The sequence below is a fragment of the Thalassophryne amazonica genome, chromosome 18, assembly GCF_902500255.1.
Source record: "Thalassophryne amazonica chromosome 18, fThaAma1.1, whole genome shotgun sequence".
NCBI classification, from domain to species: Eukaryota; Metazoa; Chordata; class Actinopteri; order Batrachoidiformes; family Batrachoididae; genus Thalassophryne; species Thalassophryne amazonica.
This window is the reverse complement of record NC_047120.1, coordinates 42,425,973-42,453,465: the sequence shown is the minus strand read 5'-3', so window position 1 is coordinate 42,453,465 and position 27,493 is coordinate 42,425,973. Positions and strand designations below refer to the sequence as shown.

Sequence of the window (27,493 nt, the reverse complement as noted above, 5' to 3'; positions counted from 1 at the left end):
CACACACATCCGTGGGTGTGGCGAACCAAACCGCTTTAGCTCAGAGCCCTCTGCGGGGCTGCGAACACACACATGCTAAACAACAGAGACCGTAAAGGGCGGTGATTTATCACCTTTACATTTTCACTCCTTCCTCTGCCCCTCATATTTTAATAGTTTTTGCAGTGCATCTGCAGATTACATTTCGATCATGGATCAAATACGTGTAGCAGAAAAGTCCACAAATATAACCAGTTTTACAACACTGAGTCAGAAAAAGACACTCAAATGACCCACAATTCATAGAGAGAAAATCCATGCACCATACTATTGGTTTGGAAGTTGATGATTGCTTAAAAAAGTGGAGCTCATTGAGGGACAAATTAATCCAGAAAAAGATGCTGTTCTTGTGACAAATTGCATAAAGACGCGATGGAGAACTTTAAAAAGGACACACGCATGTCTACGTCATTGCATGGCCACGGAGTTACAGAGTTGGAGAAGCATAAATCAGGCTTTAGAATTTTAAGGTACCACTCCACAGCGGAGTGGTACCTTAAAAAAAGTGACAAAATGTAATCTTTTTAATACACATAATGCATAATTGTGGAATAATTAGGTTGTAAATCAGAGTAACCTGGTATTTTCTTTAATCAACTTTGATACAGTTTCCAATTTTATTTTTATTTTCTTTACTATTTTTTTTTGTGTGTGTTTTTATTTTTTTGGGGGTGGGGGGGGGGGGGTTGACAGTTGGAGATGTAAAGTTTTCTCTTTTGCTGATATATTAATGAAAACTCCATAGTCTGTTTTGTCCCTCCTACAACCCCTGCCAAAAATTATGGAATCACCGGCCTCGGTGGATGTTCATTCAGTTGTTTAATTTTGTAGAAAAAAAGCGGATCACAGACATGACACAAAACTAAAGTCATTTCAAATGGCAACTTTCTGGCTTTAAGAAACACTATAAGAAATCAGGAAAAAAAATTGTGGCAGTCAGTAACGGTTACTTTTTTAGACCAAGCAGAGGGGAAAAAATATGGAATCACTCAATTCTGAGGAAAAAATTATGGAATCATGAAAAACAAAAGAACGCTCCAACACATCACTAGTATTTTGTTGCACCACCTCTGGCTTCTATAACAGCTTGCAGTCTCTGAGGCATGGACTTAATGAGTGACAAACAGTACTCTTCATCAATCTGGCTCCAACTTTCTCTGATTGCTGTTGCCAGATCAGCTTTGCAGGTTGGAGCCTTGTCATGGACCATTTTCTTCAACTTCCACCAAAGATTTTCAATTGGACTAAAATCCGCACTATTTGCAGGCCATGGCATTGACCCTATGTGTCTTTTTGCAAGGAATGTTTTCACAGTTTTTGCTCTATGGCAAGATGCATTATCATCTTGAAAAATGATTTCATCATCCCCAAACATCCTTTCAATTGATGGGATAAGAAAAGTGTCCAAAATATCAACGTAAACTTGTGCATTTATTGATGATGTAATGACAGCCATCTCCCCAGTGCCTTTACCTGACATGCAGCCTCATATCATCAATGACTGTGGAAATTTACATGTTCTCTTCAGGCAGTCATCTTTATAAATCTCATTGGAACGGCACCAAACAAAAGTTCCAGCATCATCACCTTGCCGAATGCAGATTCGAGATTCATCACTGAATATGACTTTCATCCAGTCATCCACAGTCCACGATCGCTTTTCCTTAGCCCATTGTAACCTTGTTTTTTTCTGTTTAGGTGTTAATGATGGCTTTCGTTTAGCTTTTCTGTATGTAAATCCCATTTCCTTGAGGCGGTTTCTTACAGTTCGGTCACAGACGTTGACTCCAGTTTCCTCCCGTTCGTTCCTCATTTGTTTTGTTGTGCATTTTCGATTTTTGAGACATATTGCTTTAAGTTTTCTGTCTTGATGCTTTGATGTCTTCCTTGGTCTACCAGTATGTTTGCCTTTAACAGCCTTCCCATGTTGTTTGTATTTGATCCAGAGTTTAGACACAGCTGACTGTGAACAACCAACATCTTTTGCAACATTGCGTGATGATTTACCCTCTTTTAAGAGTTTGATAATCCTCTTCTTTGTTTCAATTGACATCTCTCATGTTGGAGCCATGATTCATGTCAGTCCGCTTGGTGCAACAGCTCTCCAAGGTGTGATCACTCCTTTTTAGATGCAGACTAATGAGCAGATCTGATTTGATGCAGTTGTTAGTTTTGGGGATGAAAATTTACAGGGTGATTCCATAATTTTTTTCCTCAGAGTTGAGTGATTCCATATTTTTTTCCCTCAGATTAGTCTAAAAAAGTAACCGTTACTGACTGCCACAATTTTTTTCCTGATTTCTTATAGTGTTTCTTAAAGCCAGAAAGTTGCCATTTGAAATGACTTTAGTTTTGTGTCATGTCTGTGATCTGCTTTTTTTCTACAAAATTAAACAACTGAATGAACATCCTCCGAGGCTGGTGATTCCATAATTTTTGCCAGGGGTTGTATGTAACATATTTAATGTACTGCTTTGTTCCTCTCTAACTGCGTAGTCCTTTTTTTTTTTTTCCCTGTGCAGCTGCTGAAATGCATTTTAATTCCCATAGGAGCCTCATTCTGACATACATGTATAGATTTTATGCATCTTACCGTCACTTCAGATAAAAGCATGTAAGTGCTGTCACATTAAGATGATAGGATCCTGGATGTTTTATTATCCTAGTCTGTGCTCTGTTCACTGACCACCACATATATCCCATATTAATCTTCTCGACATACATATGTGCTAATACTAGAATAAGCATGCATTCATCTCCAGTTTGATTATCCTTGTCACATTTTCTGCTCCTTCATTCACGCTGTCACCTCCAGCTCTCCCACTTCTTTTGTCTCACTCCTTTTATTAGCTCTAATTTTTATTTCATTCATTTCTTATATTTCCATCTCTTCTTTGTTCAGTTTCTTTTCCTCATATGTCTTTGAGAAGAACTTTGAATGTGTCATGGGAATGCAACCAGGTAACATAAGTGTCCTCATCCCTGAAAGTCTTGTACACTAGGACTGATTTATTCTATATTGTGAGGGGGGAAATACTTTTCAAACTGCAAAATACAGACATACATCTGAGACTTATTAGTTAAAAGTACCCATGCATACCCCACTGAACACAGGAACAGTGGCCAGTTAGATGTAATAGAATACATTGTGAGTATGTATTTTCTGCAGACTGAAGTTGGGTCAGGAAGGCCATCCGGTGTAAAACTTGTGCTAAATCTAAATGCAGATTTCTCCAAGATCCACTATATGAAAAATAAATAAATAGATAATATTCCTGGCAGAGTTATGCTGCATTCACACCGGACGCCATGCAACGCCACAAATTTGCGTCCCTCATCTGCTGATGGCCGCGCCACCATCACCCAATGTGTCGCTCTGTCACGACGGCACAAATTCATCATTTGCTGCAGGAGCTGCGTCTGGATGATGGCCAGTGGTGAGCACAGATAACCAAAAAATTAACTTTGATAACAGATAATCAGATAACTGAAAAGTTATCTTTGATAAAGATAAAACGATAAACCACCCAAAAATGTATCGGAAGTTACAGATAACCGATAAATTCCAGTATTGTCTCTGGTACATTTGCAACTACTAATAAACTGAATTTGAGTTTTAACTCCAGAGTAGCTTCTAGTAATATTAAAAGTGAATACAAACCCAAACAATGAGGCCACACTTTTTGTCTTTGAAGATCCTGCCCCTGCTGCAGCTCTTGTTTACTACACAGCTTTCAGCACAGAGGCACCCTGAGAGCAGCCATAAAGCCCAGCTCTCTATCAATCACAATTCTTCGGTCAGGCGGAGGTCTTGGAAAATAGTCATGCTGACTTATGGTTTTGATTTATAAATAACATTAATACTGATAGAATAACTCCATTAATGTCAATTCTGTAATTTGTACAAAGTTAAAATATAACATATATCTTTTAATGTTGAATAATGCACTAATTCTGAGGTTTTGTAACAAACAGACAGATCGCAAAGGATTCTGGGTAAAAGTTCCTCTGCTAAACACTGATTGGTTCAGTCATTCATTATGTAAACCAGCACGTTAATGTGACGTGTGTTGGTGTTTACAGATAAATGTGCTTTTGTAAAATATTCCATTTTTTATTTGTAAAAACAGGCATTTTTACAGAGCCCTGGAAGTGTCATCACAAAATGTTTTGCATGTGGAGAGAATGTGTGCACGTTTTATTAGTGCTGTGCGCATGTTTGATGATGTTGTAAAACGTGCACTCATTAGTCTTGACACATACATGTTGGCTTTACACTGTGTGAGTTTTGGCCCATTTTCAGATGATTTTTCATTCGTGCGAGAATTTTTTTGGACCGATTTTCAGGTTAATCGTGCGTCCTGTATCATGTAGTGTACATTGAGTAACAAGCTGCGTTTAACATCTTACGACCACTTCCTGATTGCCGATTGTATGGTCGAGTGAAAATCAAACCTGTTTGATATTATTCTGGTCGGCCGTCGTGAGGTTATCCTGCTGCTGAGGGGCTACAAGCGTCCAACCGCTCGCACTGTGCATGTGCAGACTCCACAGAGCTGTCTTGTAATGTGATTTTTTTTTGTTGTTGTTTTGTTTTTAAACTTGATTTGTTAAAAAAAAAAAAAAGCCATTTGCAAAGCCAAAAAGTTGATTTGACAACCATCTGATATAACCGGGGTCAAAATAAATAGAACACTGCCATCTACTGGTGCTCAGACGCTTAGTACTTAGGGCGAATACTGCCATGAACACTGCTGGCCAGTAGATGGCAGTAGAGGCCTGAAAAACTTGCCAAAACAAAATCCCAGATAATCCGTGTTTCCTACATTTAAGATGCGTGGAATTTAACAAACGCAAATACAATGTCTATAAACGCAGAGAATATATTCACGAGAGTTTAATGCTGCTGTCCGTGGAGCCTGAACAGAGTGTCTGAAATGCATTTGTCCTGTCGTGAACATACTGAGATTAGACTATCCTACCCATAATGCACTGCTGGGCACAGCATGTGCTCACAAAACCTTAAAATTAGCACATTACTTTAAAACTAAAACATATATCTGATATTTTCACTTTATAAAACGTCAGACATGACAGTAATTTTAAATAACTTGTCCAAAATTAGTTTGGTTAAAATTTGAACCATAAGTTAAAAATGTATGCCTCTGGATGACTTGGGTGATATTGCCAGCATATCAGTATGGTGTTAAAGGAAATGATTTTCTGTTTTTTTTTTATTGTGAGACCAGTTCTCTTTTGCCTGCAGAGGATAGAGTGGTTTCTTCTGGAAGCAGCTCTCTTCTGTTTGCAGAGGGTAGAACTATGCATCTGTTAGGAAACTTTTAACAGGTAACAGGTCAACTGATTTTAAATTTTAAAAGTGTTTGTCACTGTTGATCTTTGTTTACTATGTTATCAGTCTAAAAGTTATCGGACAAAAATGTATCGGAAGATAATTAGTCTGATAATGGTTTTTAAAGTTATCTAAAAAGATAATCCGATAATGAAAACATTATCGTCGATAATTATCTATTATCGGATTATCGGAACTGTGCCCACCACTGATGATGGCCGCTTTCAGCGGTACTCTCCAGGACCCAGTTTAAGGACCTCCTGTCCCGTACGCTGGCGCACATGTGAACAAAGAAAAAAAAACTGGCTGCTGCTGCAGTTCCTCGCTCTCCTCTCCAACTCTGTCATAATTGTGTTATAAATCAGTCACTATTTGTTTTATTATACATCTGTGTAGTTAATAAAATTACCTTCACGGACGATTCGTTCGCACGCACACGTGTGAACAAAAAAGAAAAACTGGCTGCTGCTGCAGTTCATTGCTCTCCCTTCAGACTCTGCCATAATTGTGTTAAATAAATAAGGGACAAAAGGGACATAGTAAGTCCTGCTCACAGGCTGATTGCCAGAGACAGGACATGTCTACATCAAGTATAAACTCCGGACATCTCCACGTCACTACATATCCAGCCCCTGATTGGACATCGCGGCGCGACAAGATGAAAAAGTTCAGATTTTTCAACTTGGGGAAGAGGGCGACGCGATGCAGCGGAATATCGTGCCACAAACGTGCCAGTCGCTCAAAATCGCTTTATTCGCGTCCATCACATCTCATTCTGTGGCTTGGACTTTTGTGGCACTGTAACTTGTCCATCCACAGGGATTACATGGTAACCTCTCACCGCCGTCGCTCGCGTGGCGTCCGGTGTGAACGCAGCATTATGCCCTGGCCCTGTGCGCCCTCTGGTTTTCCTTGATCCAGGACAGTGAGAGTATCAATGCTTTTGGGCCCAAAATGAATTTATCTTAAAGCTATAGGGCCACTAAGCTTTTTAAGGTATAAGGCATAAAAGTAATTTTCTTTAGCACCACTATAATTTTATATATTTGCCTTTAAATAGGGAATTCATAATATGACTTTGCCAATACAATCCAAATTTGTGTTGTCTAGAAAAAAATTAATAAAATTTTCCACTGAAGGGTAAATTTTCAAACAACAGACGGCCTTGAACTACTCCCGGCAGTGTTGGTGGAGACCAATACAGTTCATAACAGTGACATCATAGGTTACATGGAGGCTTCCCCAGACCTGTGTGAGGGATTCTGGGAAGGACATGGTGAATCAGAGTAGAGAGGCACCTTGACATCACTAGCTGGTCTCTGTCTGGCTGCTAATCCAGCATGGCGGAAAATGCTCAAAAACTGTTTCTGTGTAAATCTAACATGTTTGTCATATATTATGTATAAACTAGCAAGAAATAAACACTTCTAAATCTAAAACCGCTGCTTTAGTAACCAGATAGTGCCTCAGATTTACAAGACATCTCACGGACGTCAGTGTGCACCCTATGTGCTTTGGCATCGCCCACTGTCATAAGTAACTTAGTCTTTTCAAAAGCTCATGCATGCGTACATGCACGGCCTGCTGCAGGTGGCGTTAAAAAGAAAATATTCATTATGGAATTCCCCCCAGGTGAATATGTTCTCTTCATTAAAATGAGCTGTAATTTTACAAGACGTTTCTAAAATAAACCAACATGAGAATGTTTGGATTTCAGTAGAAACTAAATTTTGTCAGTTTAGTGAAATTTGGGTGGCCCCATACATTTTAATTTGAGGAAAGTGATTGAGTTTACCTATCTTACATAATTTGTATTCCAAAAGCAAAAACGTTTTGTTACCTATTACTAGTGTAATATGTCTCTGGGCCACAGAGGAGTTCTGGGGACTCAGAGTTGTTGGGTTCCAAACTTTTGGCCAATCCTGAAATAGAACTGTGTAAAGGTTCACTGGAACCAATGAAGACTACCAGTCAAAGGTTTGGATACACTTTTCCATAACGGAATGGGAAAGTATCTCCAAACCTTTGACTGGGAGTGTACATCAAATAATTCTAAATAATTTTTTTTCCCCTCACCAATAAAATCCTGAAAATGTGAATGTCTGATGCACAAAAACAAACAAAAAATAATTTGTCACGCTAGAAAATTGTTTTTAACACCTCTGTAAGTTTCCCTCAGCTTCACATTTTCATATTGACACACAGACCTGAGAGGACAGAAGAGAGTAGACCTGTTTACCATAACTACCAGTTACCAGAGAGAGATTACCAGTTATTAGTAAATAAATATATCAACCTTGAATAAATTACTGATCGCTGTTCATGAACAAACATGTACCTGTAGGCGTGAGCCTGTGGAACTCACTTGTATTTCTTTTCCGTTTTCACTCGGAGCCAGCTGATTGATCTGCGTAATGTGTTTTTACTCTAACCCCATTCACCCCTGAGATGGTGTGTCTTTCTGAAGGACTAAAGGCACAGCTGATCAATGAGTCGGGCTTAGTCCCCTGATTTCACAGTACAGAGAAAGGAACAATATGAGTGACAGGATCCAGATCCGATTTGACCCCCGGCACATTGAAACCAGCCCTAACCCTCCTACCGCACATATTTTATGGCTCTGCAGTGTGGTGTAGCTTCCACCATCTGTGGAGCAACTGCAGTCTTCCCTAGAGGGACGGGCTTTTATTTTGGACACTCCCAGTTTTGTTTCATCTTCCCCTCTGGTGCTTTAAATTGAGAGATGTAAACGTGTGCCCTTTTGTTTGAGCGAAGCATCTGTGAATGCTGAACGCTCTAAACGCTACAGAGGACAGCTTGCACACGTGGCTGTTATTGATAGCCATCAGTCAATCACGGCCCTGCAGGAATTAAGATAGTTTATCTCCAGATACCATGTGAACCACCTACAGTTGTCAGCTCATGTGTTGCTGTCGTTTCTCCTCAGGGGTTCTGCAATAAATTACTGCAGTCTGTCTCAGGATACATATTCTTTTCTAACATCTAGTAGTCTTGAACTGCTGCATATTGCTGGTTGCTATTAGCAGTAGTCGCAGTTACGTTAATGCCTTAGTTTTCTGAAAAATCATACTCAAGATCATAACTGTTGAACTCAAAACAGTTTGGGCCCATTCACACTATGACGTGAAGTAGCTGACACTGAGCGATGAAGCAGATTCTCAGAAGTCTCTGTGAAACACCAGCGAACACTCAAGCCAGGTTGAAGTAGCTCAGTGGAGGATGACAAACTGACGGACTGTGTTTTTTGTCACTAGCTACTGGTGCATTGTTGAGACAGGTTCTTCAGGTTTCTTCATGCCCAAGAGATCCAGAGAAGGTGGTGCATCCAGTCAAGCCCTCCAGGTCATTCCATGTTATTTCAACACATTTCAGAAAATTTCCCCGCCTAACCATCTCAGATTTACTTTAAAAAATGCTCACATTAAGGTTATGTGCCAAATTTTTGCTTAATATCTTTTTTGGCTTTGACAAAAAGAATTAATAGATTGCAACATTTTGCTAATTTTCGCACTTGTTTTTGCAATGTCAAATAAAAGAGAGTGTTTAGGAGGCAATATCTCTAGATATTACAATACCTTGGGCTCAAAACTTTCCACGGTGTAGTATCTATACCCAACACACTTGCCAAACACATTTTCAGTGGCAAGTCTATTTTTTCTAGGGAGCTGTCACAGTTGGAAATTGCAAATTAAATGGACGAATTTGTGTCTGACACCAACTTTAAAGGCAATTAATCACCAAAGTTATGCAGACAGAGAGCTCCTTTTCTTCTGGGCAAGCTCTCCTGACAGAGTGCTCTTGGTGCAATGAACAGCAAACATGTCAATCTCACGGTTGTCCAGAAAATCCACAGCAAAATCCTAAAAAACCCAAAATGTCCTGAAATTTGACTTCAAATTGCCCATGTGTGACAACATGAAATTTTTTGAAACCTTCACCATCTAAAAGTATATATTCTTTGGTTCAAAGATGGCTATGGTCCAACTCTTTATTGATATATTTTTTTTGTAGCACCTTATAAACGCTAATTTTTGACATTCATTTTAGTGTAATTCCATGCAGACTTCATTAGTTCCTGAAACTGCAATTGGAAACATGAGATAACAAAGTCACTTAACATGCTTATGGATCTTCAATTCATCAAATAATTTTTCACTTTTCAAGTGTGACAGCTCCCTAGAAAAAAACTGACTTGACATTGAAAATGTGTTAGGTATAGACACTACACTGTGGAAAGTTTCGAGCCCAAGGTATTGTAATATCTAGAGATATTGCCTCCTAAACACTCCCTTTTATTTGATGTTGCAAAAATGAATGTAAAATTTTGTTAAACGTTGCTATCTTAATTTTTTTTTTTTTTTTTTTTTTTGTCAGAACTAAAGAAGATATTAAGCTAAAACTTGGCACACATCCTATTAACTATATTATCTTAATTTGATTATTTTTTAGACAATTCTGAGATAGTCAGGTGGGAGGCATTTGATGAATCCACATGGAATGATCCCTCCGCCATTGGCCAATGGAGGCGAACAGCGCAGTAACGGCATACTACTGGAGATGGCATAGTGCCAGGGTTTTAGCATGAACGTCGAAGATTTGAAGCATGTTGAAAAATTTTTCTGGGACCACGACAAACATCAGCGTTGCCCAACTGGTGTCGACTTAGCTCCTGCAGAGTCTGGCAGGCCTTGGCACTGGCCGACGTCAATCAATTTTTCACTTTCTGTTGGGAAACATTGGGCTAATCGTCAGTGTGAATGGGCCAACTGGAGCCAATATATGGTAGGTCGAAATTAGCACAATAAATATGGGCTATAGGTACATCTCTAAAAATTAGAATATCCTGGAAAAGTTCCATATTTTTAATTATTCTAGACTCATTACATATAAACTCAATTGTTTCAAGCATTTTTAAATTTTGATCATGATGTCCTACAACTCAAAAAGCAGAAAAATGCCAAAATATTAGAATATTTAATTTGAGTAATTCACTATTTATGCTGGGGGGAACTTCACAAGGAGTGGACTGTGGCTGGAGTCAGTGGGTATGTGGGTAGTGAGGTTTGCATCCACTGAGTGTGTTGTAGTTTTTCTTTTCTTTTTCTTTCCCCCCTCTGTATGTTATTTGCTTCATCTCTGTCATGATTTTTTTTTTTTGAATGACCTACATACTTATCTCTCACAATGTGATTACAGCTCTCTGTTGAGCGAAGGAAAAGATGAAACTGGAGGAAAGGAAATCAAAATGGGAGGGGAAAAATGACTTAATAGATGAAACCAGAGGAAAGGAAATCAGAATGAGAGGGAAAAAATGACTTAAAAGGAGATATAAGCAGATTTGGCACACTCACATTTCAGTAAATGCTGCATAAAGAGACTGCCTCCTTCTATATTTAGTGGTGAAATAACCATCTGCAGTGCCCAAGAAGGTTGTTACAGAACATTTTCACTTGGTGCCTCTAAACATTTGATTCTCTGGAGTTTGTAGTTGTCTTGTCAAGCACTGCAACCCTCTTATATTTTCAAAAACCAGTAGGAAATACAGTAAAAATAGGAATGTCTCCTGTGGCATATTTATTTATTTTTGGCCCTTTTTTCCAACAGTGAACTTAAGCCTTAGAATCACACTGCTGCTGTCTCGCGAGCACCAACCCTCACCAAGTTTTGCTTCTGCCTCTGCGTTACTCTATTATTCATACATCTGCAGTTGCTTTACAGGCAAAACGTCGGTACAGTGATGCTAATTAAAGAAGCAAGCTCAGATTCCTGCTTTACTTTGCGAACTGCACACGCTGTAAACTGCGCCGTTATGGTCTGTCAGAACGTAAGCTCTTAATTCCACAATAATTCATTCATCCTCACTTGTGAGGTCAGTTGTTTTTCTCTCCTCATGGTGATCATTCAGAACTGTAATTACCCATTTGAATTGCTTGTTATTTTTAGACTGATGTAGGCCTGTGCCCTGTGTGCTTTTCTGTGCTTTGTGCACTTTTGTGCATCCTTTTCTGTGATAATTTAGCACTTAGGAGCACGTGAGCCATGTGATCCAACCATGTGAGATGCAGAGAGAGATGTTGCCCCACAACCAGGGTTTCACCAGCAGCAAAGCAGCTCTCAGTGGTAACACGGGTGTTATTGCTAGTTTTTACTCTGTGCCCAGTGCCCACTTTGTGTCAATACCAAGCTTTAATGTGTGCATTTTTGCACCCATGCTCATGTTTGTGTAACAGTGAGGGGTTTGCATCACTGTGCTGGTGTGTTGACATCCCAGCAACAGAAAGCAATTTTGTCTTAAACCAGGAAAAACCTGGTCTAAATGTCCACTGCTGTGTATTTCTGCATTTAAAGGGTGCAACGCTCAGACTCACCTTACATAAGTGGGTTAACAACACACGTACACTCTGTGCACAAGAATGTGCAATAACCAATAAAAGTACCACAACACTAATTAAACACAAAAATGAATACATGGCACCAGTGCCTGAGCACCAGTGCTCTGAGCCTTGTCATATTTTGAAGCAGAACTGTGCAACTCTGGTCAGTTTTTCAGTGTTTCATTGTTGGGGGGGGGGGGGTTTGGGGGGGGGGGGGAGTCATATTCTTCTCTATGGAGCTCCCCATGCAGCTTGGGAGTACATATGTCACAAAACTGTCATTAGAAATTAATTCCTCCCCCAACTGTCTATGTGCATTTGTTTTCAATGTAGCTGTAGCTGAAGAACGCGATCCATGAAACTGTGTCAAGAAAGCATCAATACACAGAAATACATAGAGAACAAAGAGTTTATCTCAATATACTTACATGTGCAACAGCAAGAATGCCAGGTCTGCATCCATTTTGCACACTTCTTTATCTTTCAGCTCTCGCTATTCCAAGAAGGCCTGACCGAGGTTGACTCGTGGGTGACCCCTCGCTCAGTCACACACCCTTTTTCTCTTCCTTACTTCCTCCTACAGTGGGGGGTTTTTATTCACTGTGCTTTCTCACCAGCTCTGCCATGACTATGAACTTATAAGAAATAAAGCCTTCATTAGCTTGTTCTTATAGCTGCTAGCTTGCTAGTGCCTTAATAGGGGGGATGTATGTGTTGTAGTGCTGTAAAACAGTTTATGTTCCTCGCAAGACCCGAGACTGTCCTTCAAAGGACACCGGGTCAGCATCTCTGAAGGTGCAAGGCTGGTTTTCGGCTATAAGATGCTTGGTGGGGAAGGGAGCCCTCATTCTCCCCAGAGCAAGTCATTTAGTGATTACTATTACTCCCAAACTGTAAAATAAAGGGCCTGGGCACACGGTACATGGCGATAGCTGAATGAAGGGGAAAAAAGTCACAAATTGTCGAGAAAAGGTGGACAAATGGTCTGCACCTTTTCCATTACGAAAAGCCAGCGAATCAAGAGAGCAAAAAGGAACGAAACAAAACCAAACCTAACGAAAGAAAACAAACCAGTGTTGGGCACAGTTCTGATAATTATCGAAGATAATGTTTTCATTATCGGATTATCTTTTCAGATAACTTTGAAAACCATTATCAGACTAATTATCTTCCGATAAATCTTTGTCCGATCATTTTTAGACCGTTAACGTGGTAAACAAAGCTGAACAGCTACAAACTCTTACAAAAATTTAAAATCAGTTGAACGCCTTCCCGTTAAAAGTTTTGTAGTAGATGTGTAGTTCTGCCCTCTGCAAAAAAGAGGAGAGCTGCTTCTAGAAGAAATCTCTCTATCCTCTGCAGGCAAAGGAGAACTGGTCACAAAAAAAAACTCATTTATTTTAACCCCATACTGATACGACTGCAGTATCACCCAAGTCATCCAGAGGCATACATTTTTAACTTGTGGTTCAAATATTAACCAAACTAGTTTCGGACAAGTTACTTAAATTAACGTCATGTCTGAAGTTTTATAAAGTGAAAATATCAGATATATGTTTTAGTTTTAAAGTAATGCACTCATTTTTAAGGTTTTAGTGTGGACATGCTGTGTCCAGGTGCATTATTGGTATAGAATAATCTCAGTACATTCACGATATGAAAAATGCATTTGAGACACTCTGATCAGGCTCCACAGATAACGGCATTAAACTCTAGTGCCTTAAACTCTTGTGAATATATTCTCTGGGTTTATAGATGTTATTATGTTTACGTTTATTAAATTCCACGCATCTTAAATGTAGTAGAGTAGCAACAGACACAGATTATCTGGAATTTTGTTTTGGCAAGTCTCTACTGCCATCTGCTAGCCAGTAGTGTTCATGGCAGTATTCAAACTGAAGCTGGGCTGATATTTTCAATCACTGTACTCGGCTCCAGCTCAAACTGTACCACAGAACCGCACGGTGTAAAAGTTAAGAGCGCACGATTTATGTTCTCACACACATTGTGCGTTCAAAAACCACACGTCGGACTCGTGTTTCCAGAAGCAAAACGTAAACAGAAACTTTTTTTCCAAACTTAATTTACAAAAACTCGCAATGGGAGACATCAAAGTAAAAAAATAAAATAAAATAATTACAAGACATGTCTGCGGTGTTTGCACAGGCACAGTGCGAGAGGTGGTTGTGAAATGTTAAATGCAGCTCATTACTCCATGTATACTAAATGATGCAGGACATGCGATTAACCTGAAAGTCGGTGCGATCCAAAAAATTCTCGCACCAATGAAAAATCAAGTGAAAAATGGCCAAAACTCACACTGGCACCAGTAGATCAAGGTAGTGTTCTATTTATTTTGACACCGGTTATATCAGACGGTTATCTAGTTACAACTTGGCTTTTTTTTTTTTTGAAAATGCCTTTTTTTGGCATATTTTACAAAAGCACATTTATCTGTAAACACCAACACACGACACACCTCACATTGTGTTGGTTTACATAACCAATCAGTGTTAGCGGAGGCACATTTTACCCAGAATGCCATCTGTCTGTGTTTGTTACAAAACTTTAGAATTAGTGCATTATTCAACATTAAAAGATCTGACAGAATTGACATTAATGGAGTTATTCTATCAGTATTCATTTTATTTACACCAAACCATAAGTCAGCATTGCTTTATTTTCCAAGACCTTGGCCTGATGGCAGCATTGTGATTAAGTAGAGAGTTGAGCTTTGCAGCTCCTCTCAGCTGCGTTTGTGCTGGAAGCCATGTCGTAAACTGGAGCTTCCAGCAGGGGGCAGGACACTCAAAGACACAAGTGCTGACTCATTGTTTGGGTCTGTTGTCGCCTTTGATGCTTTCAGAAGCGATCATGGTGTTAAACTCAAAATCAGCTTGTTAGTAGTTGCAAGTGTACCAGAGACAATACTGTAATTTATCGGTTATCTGTAACTTCCGATACATTTTTGGGTGGTTTATCATTTTAACTTTATCAAAGATAACTTTTCAGTTATCTGATTATCTGTTATTGAAGTTAATTTTTTAGTTATCTGTGCCCACCACTAACACAAACGAACGTCGACCTTGACGCTTTAAATGGAATCAAAACGAAACATTCGCGATGACATGACCGACAGTGTGTATGAGCTCGAGCTCAGCTAGCCCTGTACTCATGTCTGCAGTACTTGCAGATGCGGGATTTGGTTGTCTTGACAACAGGTGAGAGATGTTGTTCAAAACAACGTGTGCACACACAGGCCAACCACACACGGTTGGAACGTACATAAAGTTAAAGTAGCTGATAAAACGTTTTTAATACTGTTGTTTCTGTATGACAATGTTGCTTTTTGTCCTACACGTGGATGAGTCATCAGTGATACAAGGATGTTACGTGCAGCTCATCGGAGCTTTACTTATTGATCCGTTCAGATATCATCAACATTTGTGCAAGACATTGGACTTGGTAGGTTGGTTGAAGTTGGATGATGGTCAAACGGAACACTAACGTCACAGAAAGTAACGCAAACGATAAGGAACCATCAAGACACACAGCAAAATGGAATGCAGATGAATTGAGGTTGTCGTCAGGTTCACATTTTCAGATCACGTTCACATTTTCCAACAATTTGAAAATTTTGATCACGCGTCAACTACAGGAACAAAGGCAGATGACTGTTAAACAATGCCTCCGAAAGTCAACATAGGTACAGATTTCTTGTTTTGTTTTGGCTTCGGTGTCCTTCGTTAGTGCCGTGTGACCGTGGCTTTAGATAAAATCTTTGCATAGTTATTCTTTTATGCCATTTTCTTTCTTCCCTGCAATTGGGGCAGGGAGATGAACAGAAAGGACTCATCTTTGGAAATATTGGCACAAAAAAAACCCATCACATCTCCATGCACCCTAACCTGTGAACTAGATCTTGGCGCACTCTGACTTCAGGCTGAAGATAGGTGCCAACGTGATTGGTTCCATTTATTGTCTGCTTAACCCAGCCCCTTTGTACCCAAGTTTGCACAAAGATTTAGCACCTTTTAAATGACAAAACCTGGTTGAACATGTTCCAAAGGGTCTTGCACAATAAAGCTTAGACTTTGCATCATAGATGGTCAAGATCCATCTATTGAACACAAACACATGCAGTTGAGTGTACAGCTGAAGTAACTTGGTACAGGAAGCAAACTTATGTTTGCTCATCTCCGTCGTTTCTACGGATATGTTTTTGTGTGCAATGCAACAGTTTTGTGTTAGAGGTGTGAAACTAGAATGTGCTGAAAGATATTTTTAAAAGTGAGGTGCTAAAACACATGCACACAGATGGAAAAGATAAATACAGTGATGTGAGAAGACTGCAGTTTTGCAGAACGAACTATAAAACCGTACAGTGATGATTTCTGCCTATATTGGTTCGAGATACTTTTATTGTCATTGTGCAGTCGGCTGAACAACGACATTAAAAGGAACTTCTGTAAGGTGCATTAAATACAAAAAACAAAATGCAGACAAACAAAGAACTGGATGTGACTCTAAAGCAGGGTGATGCAAGTTACCATTAAAATGTGAATTGCATCACCCTGTTTTAAAAAATGAGTAAAAAAAATGGCTGTAGGATGGGTGTATGTTAAAAATCACTCTAATAGATCATTTGCGCGCATTCATGTTGCCTTGCCTTTACATTGTTGGCTGCATGTTTCAGTGCATAGATGTGTTTTTCTGTGAATTTGCGATTGTGTTTTAGGAGCAGTGGATTTTGTGCATCCTTATGCCGCTTCATTCACATTTCTATTTTTGTTGTATTGCTGCACCTCGAAATTTGTACCTTTCAGTCCGGCTCAGTGTGTGTAAAGTATCTTCTTCTTCACACTGCTGCATTCACTTTGCTCCGACATTACGGTCTCATTAATCTGTTAAATACGATTATGTGGGGAAAAAAAAATCATTGCTGTTGATGTTTTGGCTAATTACAAAAGTGGAGCTTTGTTTTTGTAATTAGAAATTATAACCTATTGTAGACAATCTTCACAATGTTATAAATCCTCTGGAACCCTCCCCACCTGCAGCAGTCATTCATTTTTTAGAATGCATGTGGTCAAGCCAGAAACTCTGTTAAATGGGTGACTCAGACCTGGAAGTGGTCTTCACACCTGAAAATAGCCCGGACAGTCTACTCCCTTTCTTAAGACCTTTTTTCCAAACCACTCACTATCCTTTACTAGAATACCCTTTTGGGGACCCTTCTTTTTTTAAAGTCCACACTTTGTTGGAATTCCTTTTGTGCCGACCCTCTTCTTCCTTATCACCTCCACACACACTCAACCTTTTCCTTAGCCTCATTAATTTTGTATCTGTGCCTCTTCCCTTCTCTTAACTGCTGTCCTCCAGCCTTCCTTGTAGGGAAATGGGGAAGTGGTACTTCTGGGAACAAGTGAGCATGAAGGGAAAAGTCAAACATAGGGGTTGGGAGTAGGAAAAGGAAAGAATTGATTTTTCCAGTTGGAGAGGCCATCCAATGAAGAACTCTGTCTATAGGGTTACAACTGGCTTCAACCAAGTCCTGTTGAAAAAGAGTAGCCAGAAACCTGAAGATCCAGTTGATTACATATTGCTGTTCACAGATGACTTGGTGGTGTTCTTTTGACCTGTAACTGTGCACATACTTTGGATGACATCATCATGCAAATATTTAACAACAGAACTCGTATTATACACTTCCTACTTATGGCTCGAGTCCCCTTTGAAGAGTACATGAGTTAAATATATTTTGGTATTTTGTGTAAATATTTGCATATTAATGATGAGGTTGTTTCCTTTTGTAAATAGAACATTTCACGATACACACCTAATACTTACACCATAGGTAGCCGCTGCTGTGCATATTGGAGCTGCAACAATGAATCGATTCATAATCAACTATTAAATTAATCAGTGGCTGTTTTAAAAATTGTTTTGAGTCATTTAAAAATTCAAATTCTCTGATTTCATCTTTTTAAATGTAAATATTTTCTGGTTTCTTTTATTAGTTTTTTAGGCTGTGGACAAAATAGGACATCATCTTGTTCTCTGGGGAAAAAAAAAAATTGATTTGCATTTTTCACAATCTTCTAACATTTTATTGAACTATTAACTAATTAATTAATTGACAAAATAATAGATTGATTAATCAATCATGAAAATAATCACTATTTTATATCCAGTGTTTCTCTATTTTTCATTCTCTTGATTTGCCATGCCTGAGTATTTACCCTCAATTCAATTTGTTTATATAGCACTAAATTACAACAAAGGTCACTCTAAAGTGCTTCACATAAGTAAGGTCTGACCTTATCAACACCCCTGAGCAAGTACACAGGTTACAGTGGTAAGGAAAAACTCCCCTCTGGTGTTTTTTGAGAAAAAAAAAAAAGAAACTTAATCAGATCAGACTCAGAGCGGTGACCCACTATTCTAACATTAACAGAAATCAGATAAAGTACAAACAAAGATTCATCACACATGCAAGAACAAATTAAAGTTCAAAAATCTAATTGTAGGTTGTTGTAAATGTCCCCAGCAGTATATATGTGAAAAGGAGTCACTGGTAAGTATGCAGCTGGGCCTTCTAGTGGTCCAGCAGGCTGTGTTAAACTAGACACCTCGCTCGTGGCAGCAGCACATTAAACAGAGAGAGAAAGAGAGCAGAATCAATCAACCAGAACTAACTGGTGTAATTCCGAGCAGTAAGCCAGCAGAGTAGCACAGAGAGTACTCATGAGGCTGCAGAGGGTACTAATGTGGTTGCTGGCAGCTAGCCTTTTGCTTCACCAACACACCCAGAATTTAGATATAATGAGGCTGAGACCTGCTCCATTGGTAATGGCACATTTAAGGAGAGGCAAAATGGTGAGATACAACACAAGTATATGAAAGGGAAAGTGGACTTGAATGACTCCAGTGAATCAGACTGTTTTATCTCAGCAGGCAGGCTGTTCCACAGAACAGCTGCATGATAAGAGAAAGCTCTGTAGCCTGCTGACTTCTTTTTAACCATAGGGACACAGTGTAATAATCCTATATCATGAGAACACAGAACACAGGCCGGTACTTGAGGTTTAATTAGGTTGGCTAGATAAGGAAGCTCCAGTCTATAAAGGATTTTGTACTTTCTTTTATTTGCATATTTTACTCTGCCATGATGTTGCACGAATACTATTTCCACTGCAGCCGTGGACATTGCAGTTTTCCCCATGTGGGACTTTTTAACACTTGACACTTTAAAATAAATGTTTAAAGCATCTAGTGAGTGAAAATAATAACTCAGTAACAATATGTGATATACTTAGTACTTGGAGAATAGGACTTATCAGGTTTTATTTAGCACACATATTTACCTATTATTGAAGCTTAAGTGATTTCATTCTAATAGCCATTCCTCAAAACTGTGTAATAGTAGACATTTTATATTCATAACGTGGATAAACTATAGGGACATAAATGAGATAAATTAGATTGCTTTGTATATGTTGTTCCAACAGTCATATCTTAGACTGTTTGGGCCAAAACTTTATTAATTGTTATCAGAAAGCCACAGTTTCTATTTGTAGGGAAGCTGTGGTGCAGACAGAAAGGTGTCAAAGGACACCCCCCCCCCCCCCCCAAACATGGCGTGTCCAATAAAATCTCTGTAGCGATGGAGTGTAATTGTGTATGTGAGGATGACCCTGTTTGCCCTTCACGAGAAGCACGGCGCAGAATCCCCTCTGGCACTTCAGCAACACGAGATGGAGAAGTGATAGGATGAGAGACGGACAGAGAAAGACATTTTTGAACACACACACACACACACACACACACACACACACACACACACACACACACACACACACACACACACACACACACACACACACAGAGTCTGATTGGCTGGCGGCCATGGCAGATGGGGGTGCTCAGTTCATGGGGGTTTCTATGGAAACCAGCAGCAGAGCTACCCTGAGCTGAGATGTTGGGATGTGCGTGCTCTGCAGAGGAGTGCAGTGTGGGTAGCTGACGCTCGTGCTGTTGTTTATGACTTTTTGTTGTGCAACAGGTCAGTTTATGAATTTCTCGACTCTTTCCCAAACTTCTGCAGCTTCAACAGGAACTTGCAGCAAACAGATTTTAGTTGCCTGATGTTTTGATACACTGAAAAAAAATTGGAGTGATATTTCCTTGAAAAAATCTAGGCAGGTTTTTCCACTCAGAAATTCCAAGTAAGGGGAATTCTTAAGTAAATTTTACTTGCATATATTAGTTTATCTAAAAGAATAACTCAACTAACATTTACTAGCAATTATCAACTGAATATTTTCATTAAATTTTACTCTGTCTTTATTCATAAAAAGTAAACCTTTTCAGCTGTTCCCCTTGTTTTCACATGTTGATTTGGCACAAATTCTACACTGGATGCCCTTCCTGATGGATCTCCACATTACATGGAGAAATGTGGCAGGGGTGGGGTTTGAATCTTTTGCCCTGAAATCAAGTGCACTAACCACTTGGCCACCCCTCTGCCTGCTGTGGATTATTAAAATTTGTCAGACATTGAGACAAAAGAAATTCTGTTTAGAAAAAACATGCATCAATATGTATCGACGGTTGTATTATAATGAATACATTCATGAACTAATGATCCAAGATCTGCTGTGGCGACTCCGAGTGAAAACAAGACCAACCAAAGGGACTTAAAACTCAGTGCAGAGGTGGTGAACAAGCGGTTAGTGCACTTGTTTTCAGTGCAGATGATTCCTGGTTCAAACCCCACCACTGCTCCATTTCATGCAATGTGGAGGTGTGTGAGGAAGGGCATCCAGTGTAGAATTTGTGCCAAATCAACTTGCAGATCCAAATTGGATCTGCTGTGGCAACCTTGAGTGAAAACAAGGGGAACAGCAGAAAAGTTTTACTTTTTATGAATAAAGACAGTAAAATTCAATGAAAATATTCAATTGATTTGCTAGTAAATGTTACTTGAGTTATTCTTTTAGATAAACTAATGTATGCAAGTAAAATTTACTTAAGAATTTTCCTTGGAAAATTTACTTGGAATTTCTGAGTGAAAAAACTTGCCTAGGTTTTTTTTTCAAGTAAATATCACTCCAATTTTTTCAGTGTAATTGTGCCAGTGAGCAACTGCGTTGTGATGTTTATATTTGTTCTGTGGTTAATCTGCATCTCTTTAAATTTATCTTCCTGTCACGCTGCCTGAGCCAAAGAGCTGTCATCTCATTCTCATATAATGTTCCATTTTTCCTCTTCCTTTCAACATTCACAGAATTTATCCCATTTTCCTCTGACTTTCATTCTTGTCATCGATCCTGTTTAAGAGCAAACCGTACAGACTAGCAATTCATCCAGAACGAGCTAAACCTGATGTGACAGGCCCTAACAGCTAATCCAGCGCCAACAGATTGATAATTCTTCTTTCTGCTGTTATTTATCTTAATTAGAATACTCAGGTGCTGAAATCTCCCACCAACAACACAATTGCTCCTCCATGAGGTTTGTTTTTTTGTTGTTGTTGTTGCTATCAGTTGTTCAAAAACTTGCCTTCTGTGTATACAGGGTGACCTATTGTTCCAGTCGTCTTCCCCAACATGTCTTTGTCAACCAAGGAAAAGACATTTTGCCTGGAGGCCTTTTTCACCAACAAATCATACCATTTGGAGCATAATTTTGAAAGGACATGACTTTTATGTAAAGCAACCAATATAAATTAAACTTTTGGGGAATGATCGTACACAGAATGATATTTAAGTCCAGCAACATGGGAGGCTCTAAACAACTCTCAAATGACCTAAAAACAAAGATTGTTCAACATCATGATTTAGGGGAAGGATACAAAAAGCTATCTCAGAGATTTCAGCTGTCATTTTCCACTGTGAGGAACATAGTGAGGAAATGGAAGACCACAGGCACAGAACTAGTTAAGGCCCGAAGTGGCAGGCCAAGAAATATCTCACATAAGCTGAAGCAAAGGATGGTGAAAATGGTCATAGTCAACCACAGACCTGCTCCAAAGACCTACAACATGATCTTGCTGCAGATAGTGTCTCTGTGCATCGTTCAACTGTATAGCGCATTTTGCACAAGGAGATGCTGTATGGGAGAGTAATGCAGAGGAAACCTTTTCTGTGTACACACCACAAAGAGTCACTTGAGGTATGCTGAAGCACATTTGGACAAGCCAGCTTCATTTAGGAATTAGGTGCTGTGGACTGATGAAACTAAAATTGAGTTATTTGGACATAACAAGGGGTGGTATGCATGGCTGAAAAAGAACACAGCATTCCAAGAAAAACACTTGCTACCTACAGTAAAATTTGGAGGTGGTTCCATTATGCTGTGTGGCCAGTGCAGGTACTGGGAATCTTGTTAAAGTTGAGGGTCACATGGATTCCAGTCAATATCAGCAGATTCTTGAGAACAATGTTCATGAATCAGTGACAAAGTTGAAGTTGTGCCGGGGCTAGATCTTTCAACAAAACGACCCTAAACGCTGCTCAAAATCTACTAAGGCATTCATGCAGAGGAACAAGTACAACATTCTGGAATGGCCTTCTCAGTCCCCAGACCTGAATATTATTGAAAGTCTGTGGTGTGATTTTAAGCGAGCTGTCCATGCTCGGAAACCAACAAACCTGAGATGTTTTGTTAAGAAGAATGGTCCAAAATACCTTTAACCAGAATCCAGACTTTCATTGGAAGCTATATGAAGTGTTTAGAGGCTGTTATTTCTGCAAAAGGAGGATTTACTAAATATTGATGTATTTTTTTCTGTTGGGATGCCCAAATTTATGCACCTGCCTAATTTTGTTTAAAGAATTATTGCACATTTTCTGTAAATCCTATAAACTTCATTTCACTTCTCAAATATCACTGTTTGTCTGCTATATGATATAAGTAACTGAAATTGCTGATCCAAACAACCAATGATTTATAAAGGAAAATCATGGAAATCATCAGGGGTGCCCAAACTTTTACATACAACTCTATTGGTTGAATTATTTGTTGAATTAATTGCTGAAATCCTGCCATTGCAAATTTCTAAAGGTACGTACTACTTTGCATTGAAAGGAGCCAGTTGAGGTGGTTCGGGCATCTGATGAGGATGCTTCCTGGTCATCTCCCTAATGAGGTCTTTCAGGCACATCCCACCAGGAGGATGCCCCAGGGTAGACCCAGAACACTCTGGACAGATTATATCTCCCAGTTGGCTTGGAAACACCTTGGGATCCCCAGGAAGAGTTACAGGACTGGCCGAGGATATGGAAGTATGGGATGAGCTGCTTGCGCTGCTTGCGCTGCTGTCTCTGTGATACAGGCCCCCGATAAGTGGCTGAAAATGAATGAATGAACTGCTATAGTACAACCCTCCACCTGATAAAGGACATGGTGCCAACATTAACTGACATCATATACAGAAGGTATGGAAAGCTCTTCAACCTGAGCTGACTGAGAACCAACAAGAAAATCACCACCACTTCACTCCTGCACTTTCAGTACACCTACGAAAACAGCGAGTCAGTGTTTACAGGAGAAGCTCCTCAAAAAATCTTTGAAACTTTCGATGAAGCCTACACTAAGCTTGGTTTTCACATCCAGCTGAAGAAGGCACAGGTCCTGTAAGAGCTTCCATCCAACATGGTCAGTCCAAAGCTTCCTTCTGTGAGACTGCATAGACATGTCCTGGAGAACATCACGTACTTTCCATACCTGGACAGCCATGTGTCATCAAACACGGACATAGAAGATGAGATCTAACATAGACTCAAGTGTGCAGCTTCATACCCATGTTTTCAACAACAGAAACGTTCGACACGAGATAAAAATCCTCATCTACAAAGCCATCGTCATGCCAACCTTCCTGTACGGATCTGAGACCTGGACCACCTACCTCCGCCACAATTCCACAAATGTTTGTCATCCTCTGCATCAGTTGGGAAGGCTACCGTACCAGCATCAGCATTCTGGCTGAAGCCAAGTTCCAGAACATTGATTACATAAAGAACCAACTTTGGTGGTTGGGTCATGTTGTTAGGATGGATGACAACCGACTTACCAAACAGATCGTCACCCAGCTGAGCAAGTGGAGGACAGAAGAAACACTACAAGGATCTCCAGAAGCACAACCTCAAGACGTGGTCAATCCACTGAAAGACCTTGGGAAGAACATGCGATGAACCGAGCCAGCTGGTAGGCAGCAATCCACACGGGCGTAAAAGTAAAAAGAGACCTTCTTCCTCATCACCGGGGGATTGCCACAATGATTATGAAATTTCAGCTTCAGTTTTTTTAGGATACTGTAGCCAATCTGTTTTCAGGAAGCTGTGACAGGTGATGCAAAATGCAAAAATTGCACTGAAACTCCTTCAGAGACTTCTGGATGTATTGTTGGCTTCCCTCACTCGTCTCCTTCCTGCACGGTCACTCAGTTTTTGAGAACTGCCCACTGCAGACTGACTTGCCACGCAGTACTGTACTTTGTTTTTCTTAAAGTCTGATCTAAAATTCATAGACGCATTCAGTGACTTGTAAATGTTCATCTATCCATCATCTGACTAATCTAAAGAAAACTGGCTTTAAAAAGGATTATTTTCATGAACAGTAATCTGTTTATTTACTTTGTGCAATTTCTTATGAGCTCTAAAAATGGAGGTTTCTGTCTATAAAAATGGCTATAATTGTTAAATGGTTAATGCCATGGTCTCCCCCCCACAGTCTGTTTATTTTGAGCATCATCTGGGTTTTAGCATTTCAAGTTTTGCGTTCCACCTTAAAATGATCATTTCCAAATCATTTGGCACCAAATATCAGATACAGGTTTCTGCTCCAGATTATTTTTTAAAAAGCTTTTATTTTATTTTTTTGTTAACCAGTTCAGGACCTTAGCTAATGTGTCGATTTTGTTGCACCCCTTGAGTGGAAGCTGAAAGTCTACACTGCAAGAATATCTTGATTGCTTAAAATATTTTTTTGTCACTGTTTAAATACTTATGGACCTGACTGTATACATTGTATGTCTTTTCATTGTACTGCACAACAAATGTGAAATCAGAAGCGTCCTCTACAATTTATTGTACAATAGAGCACATTCATACAAAGTTATGCAATTGGATTTGCATTTCATTGCCCTAAGAGCAGGAAGTAGGATTGTTGCAGAAGCAAGAATCTTTCTCCTGTGGTGTTACATGATGCACCTCAGTGTCCTTGACATTCCACTGAAAGCATGCACTCCACAGACACAGGCATTTATAATTTTTAGGTTGTAAATCTGTATCACACGTGCATCATTAGAGGTGTGCAATAACCCTATATGTTGGTGTATGTCAGTGTGTGTGCAGATGTGATTTATCGCCTCACTTTGTCTCTGACAAACACACACAGAGACCAACAACAATGTTTTGTATATTGGGCTTTGTGCATGAAGCTAATATGTTTGTGTCGCAGTAATGCCAAGTGTCCACTTTGAGAAATGCAGCTCCTGATTTTGTCGCTTTGCCTTTTAAACTCTGCACAGTGAGAAGAGGAAGCTGCAGGTGAACATCTCAAGTCCCATCCAGTGCAGCCTGAACGGGAGGAAGTGCACGGTCATCGTCGAATCCAGGATCAACCAATCACATCCCGACTTCTCCAAGAGCCGCTCTGGTTACATCCTCGCTGTTCCTGGAAATTAAAAATAGGCCAGTGAGAGCAGCGACAGCAGGTTCCAAACCACGATGATGGCAGTGATTCTTAATTAATTCGCTTACTTTGTGTCCAGAGCTGCTGCTAATGTGATAATGGAGAGAGCAGCTCTGTAAGATGATCGGGTGATTAAATGTTTGTAATTGCAAAGCCAAATTTGTCAAGTTCTGTAGATCTGTGTATGAACACAAATGATGCATTATGCTTATATAAGAAATAAGGAGACATGCTAAACAAGTTTAAAGCTACAATGTGTAGGATGTAGTGCCATCTAGTGGTTGTAGATTGCATTATGCAGTCACTGGTCACAATCTACCCCCTCCATGCTTTTGCATTTTTTGGCGAATAGGATTCATGCTCCCTTGCCTTCTCTTGTGATAAGTAATATTTATGATCCTCCATTTCACAGAAATGTGTTAGCATGCATGAGCAACCAGTATACAGTGTTTAGGTGACCAACCACTGATTCCTCTTTATTTTCCCCCTTTTGGTCTTTTAACTGTCCTGCAAAATAGGAAAGAGGAGGAGTATGTCCTGTTTGGGCTCCTGTGTCAATATGGCGGTGTCCATGAGAGAGCCCACTTCCATGTAGAGATGAAGAGGCTCATTCCAAGTTTATGAAAATACATCAGTTCCTTGTTCCAGATAACTATACACTGACTGGATGTTTACAAATGCTATATTCTACTTCTGCTAATAATCACTGATAAATCCTACACACTGTAGCTTTAAATATACAGTATACACTAAAGGGTAATCCAGCAAAAGTTGTTTTTTTGGTTTTGGTTTTGTTTTATTTCCCAAATTGTTTGTGCAATATATAGATTATAATGGATGGTGTATTTTGTGGAGACAGGCAACCATGGTAATCAAAGTGAGACAAAACTATGCAGCAACTGATGTTGCATAATATAAATAAAAAAAAATCAACCAGCTTTAGCAGGAATTTGTTTCCTGTAGCAGAGCAGAGTCCATGTCAAACGTGAAACTAAAACTGTCACTGTAATGTTTGAATTAGATATGTCATGTTATGTCGTCTTTATTTTCTGTTGAGTTGGGTGACACGCCTCATAGCTAAGTAATAATACTAATCTAGGTTGTTTGCAGACATCATACACAGCAGCTCAAAGAAACTTTGAGCTCTGGTTTATGAGCTGACTCTCATATATGGGACCAGCAAGTGAGGAAAATATGATTCAGTGTCTGAGACACACATTCCAAATCATCTTTGTTAATTAGGGTGTGTTGAGCATATCCCGAACGTCATAATTTGCTGCAAGCAGAGTGTTAAACTTTTAATTTAATTCTACATTTTATAATCTTGTCTCCAGCAGCTGTGCTTTTCTAATAGTCTGATTCTGCATATTAAAGTATATATGAACACACATACCATTTACATTCCTAAATAACTGAAGACAAACACACATACTGTATCCAAAGTGTTATTTTTCACCTGATGCTTTGTTTTTCTTGAAGTCATAAAGGGATCATGTTTTCCAGCTTTTCTGCAAGCTAATGGAACATTTTTCAGGTCTCTAAGGAATTTTCTGTTTCTGAGCCTGTTGCTTTAAATGTAAAGGAGTTGTTGGCCACACCCACTCTCAAAACTGAGGCAGGTCCAGAGAAGGGGACGAGCAGTTTCTCTGTCCCACAGAGGATGTCCATGTGGGCGTGTCACACGCTGCACAGACCTACTCCAGGGGTGTGTCTCAGGAAGCAAGCAGAAGTCCAAATGTGAAATTCTGTGACATACAGTTGCATGTAAAGTTTGAGCACCTTTGGGATTTTGCACTTGTAATTTTTTAAGATTTATCAGATTAAAAAAAACCATGCGTCTACATACTGAAATTTCTACAATAATGCTCTTTAAACCTGTAATGAAAAATCACCATGAAGTTGTGCGACTTTTTGTTGCCACAGACACTGATGAGTCCTTCAGAGACGTCATGTCCTCTTGACTTGTCTTGTAGCCATCCCCTGGATTCTCTGAAAAAAAAAGTGGCTG

The 27,493-nt window shown here is 39.5% G+C and overlaps 1 protein-coding gene across 1 annotated transcript in view; it reads left to right on the top strand.

The window, feature by feature from the left end:
* Positions 1-26,678, top strand: part of myo1d (myosin 1D) — a 150,237-nt gene extending 123,559 nt beyond the window's left edge. Inside the window, exon 22 of the mRNA XM_034194268.1 lies at positions 25,322-26,678. Within this exon, the coding sequence (XP_034050159.1) occupies positions 25,322-25,478 (157 nt within the window). The 3' untranslated portion in view covers positions 25,479-26,678. The remainder of the gene's footprint in view (positions 1-25,321) is intronic.
* The last annotated feature ends 815 nt before the right edge of the window (positions 26,679-27,493 follow it).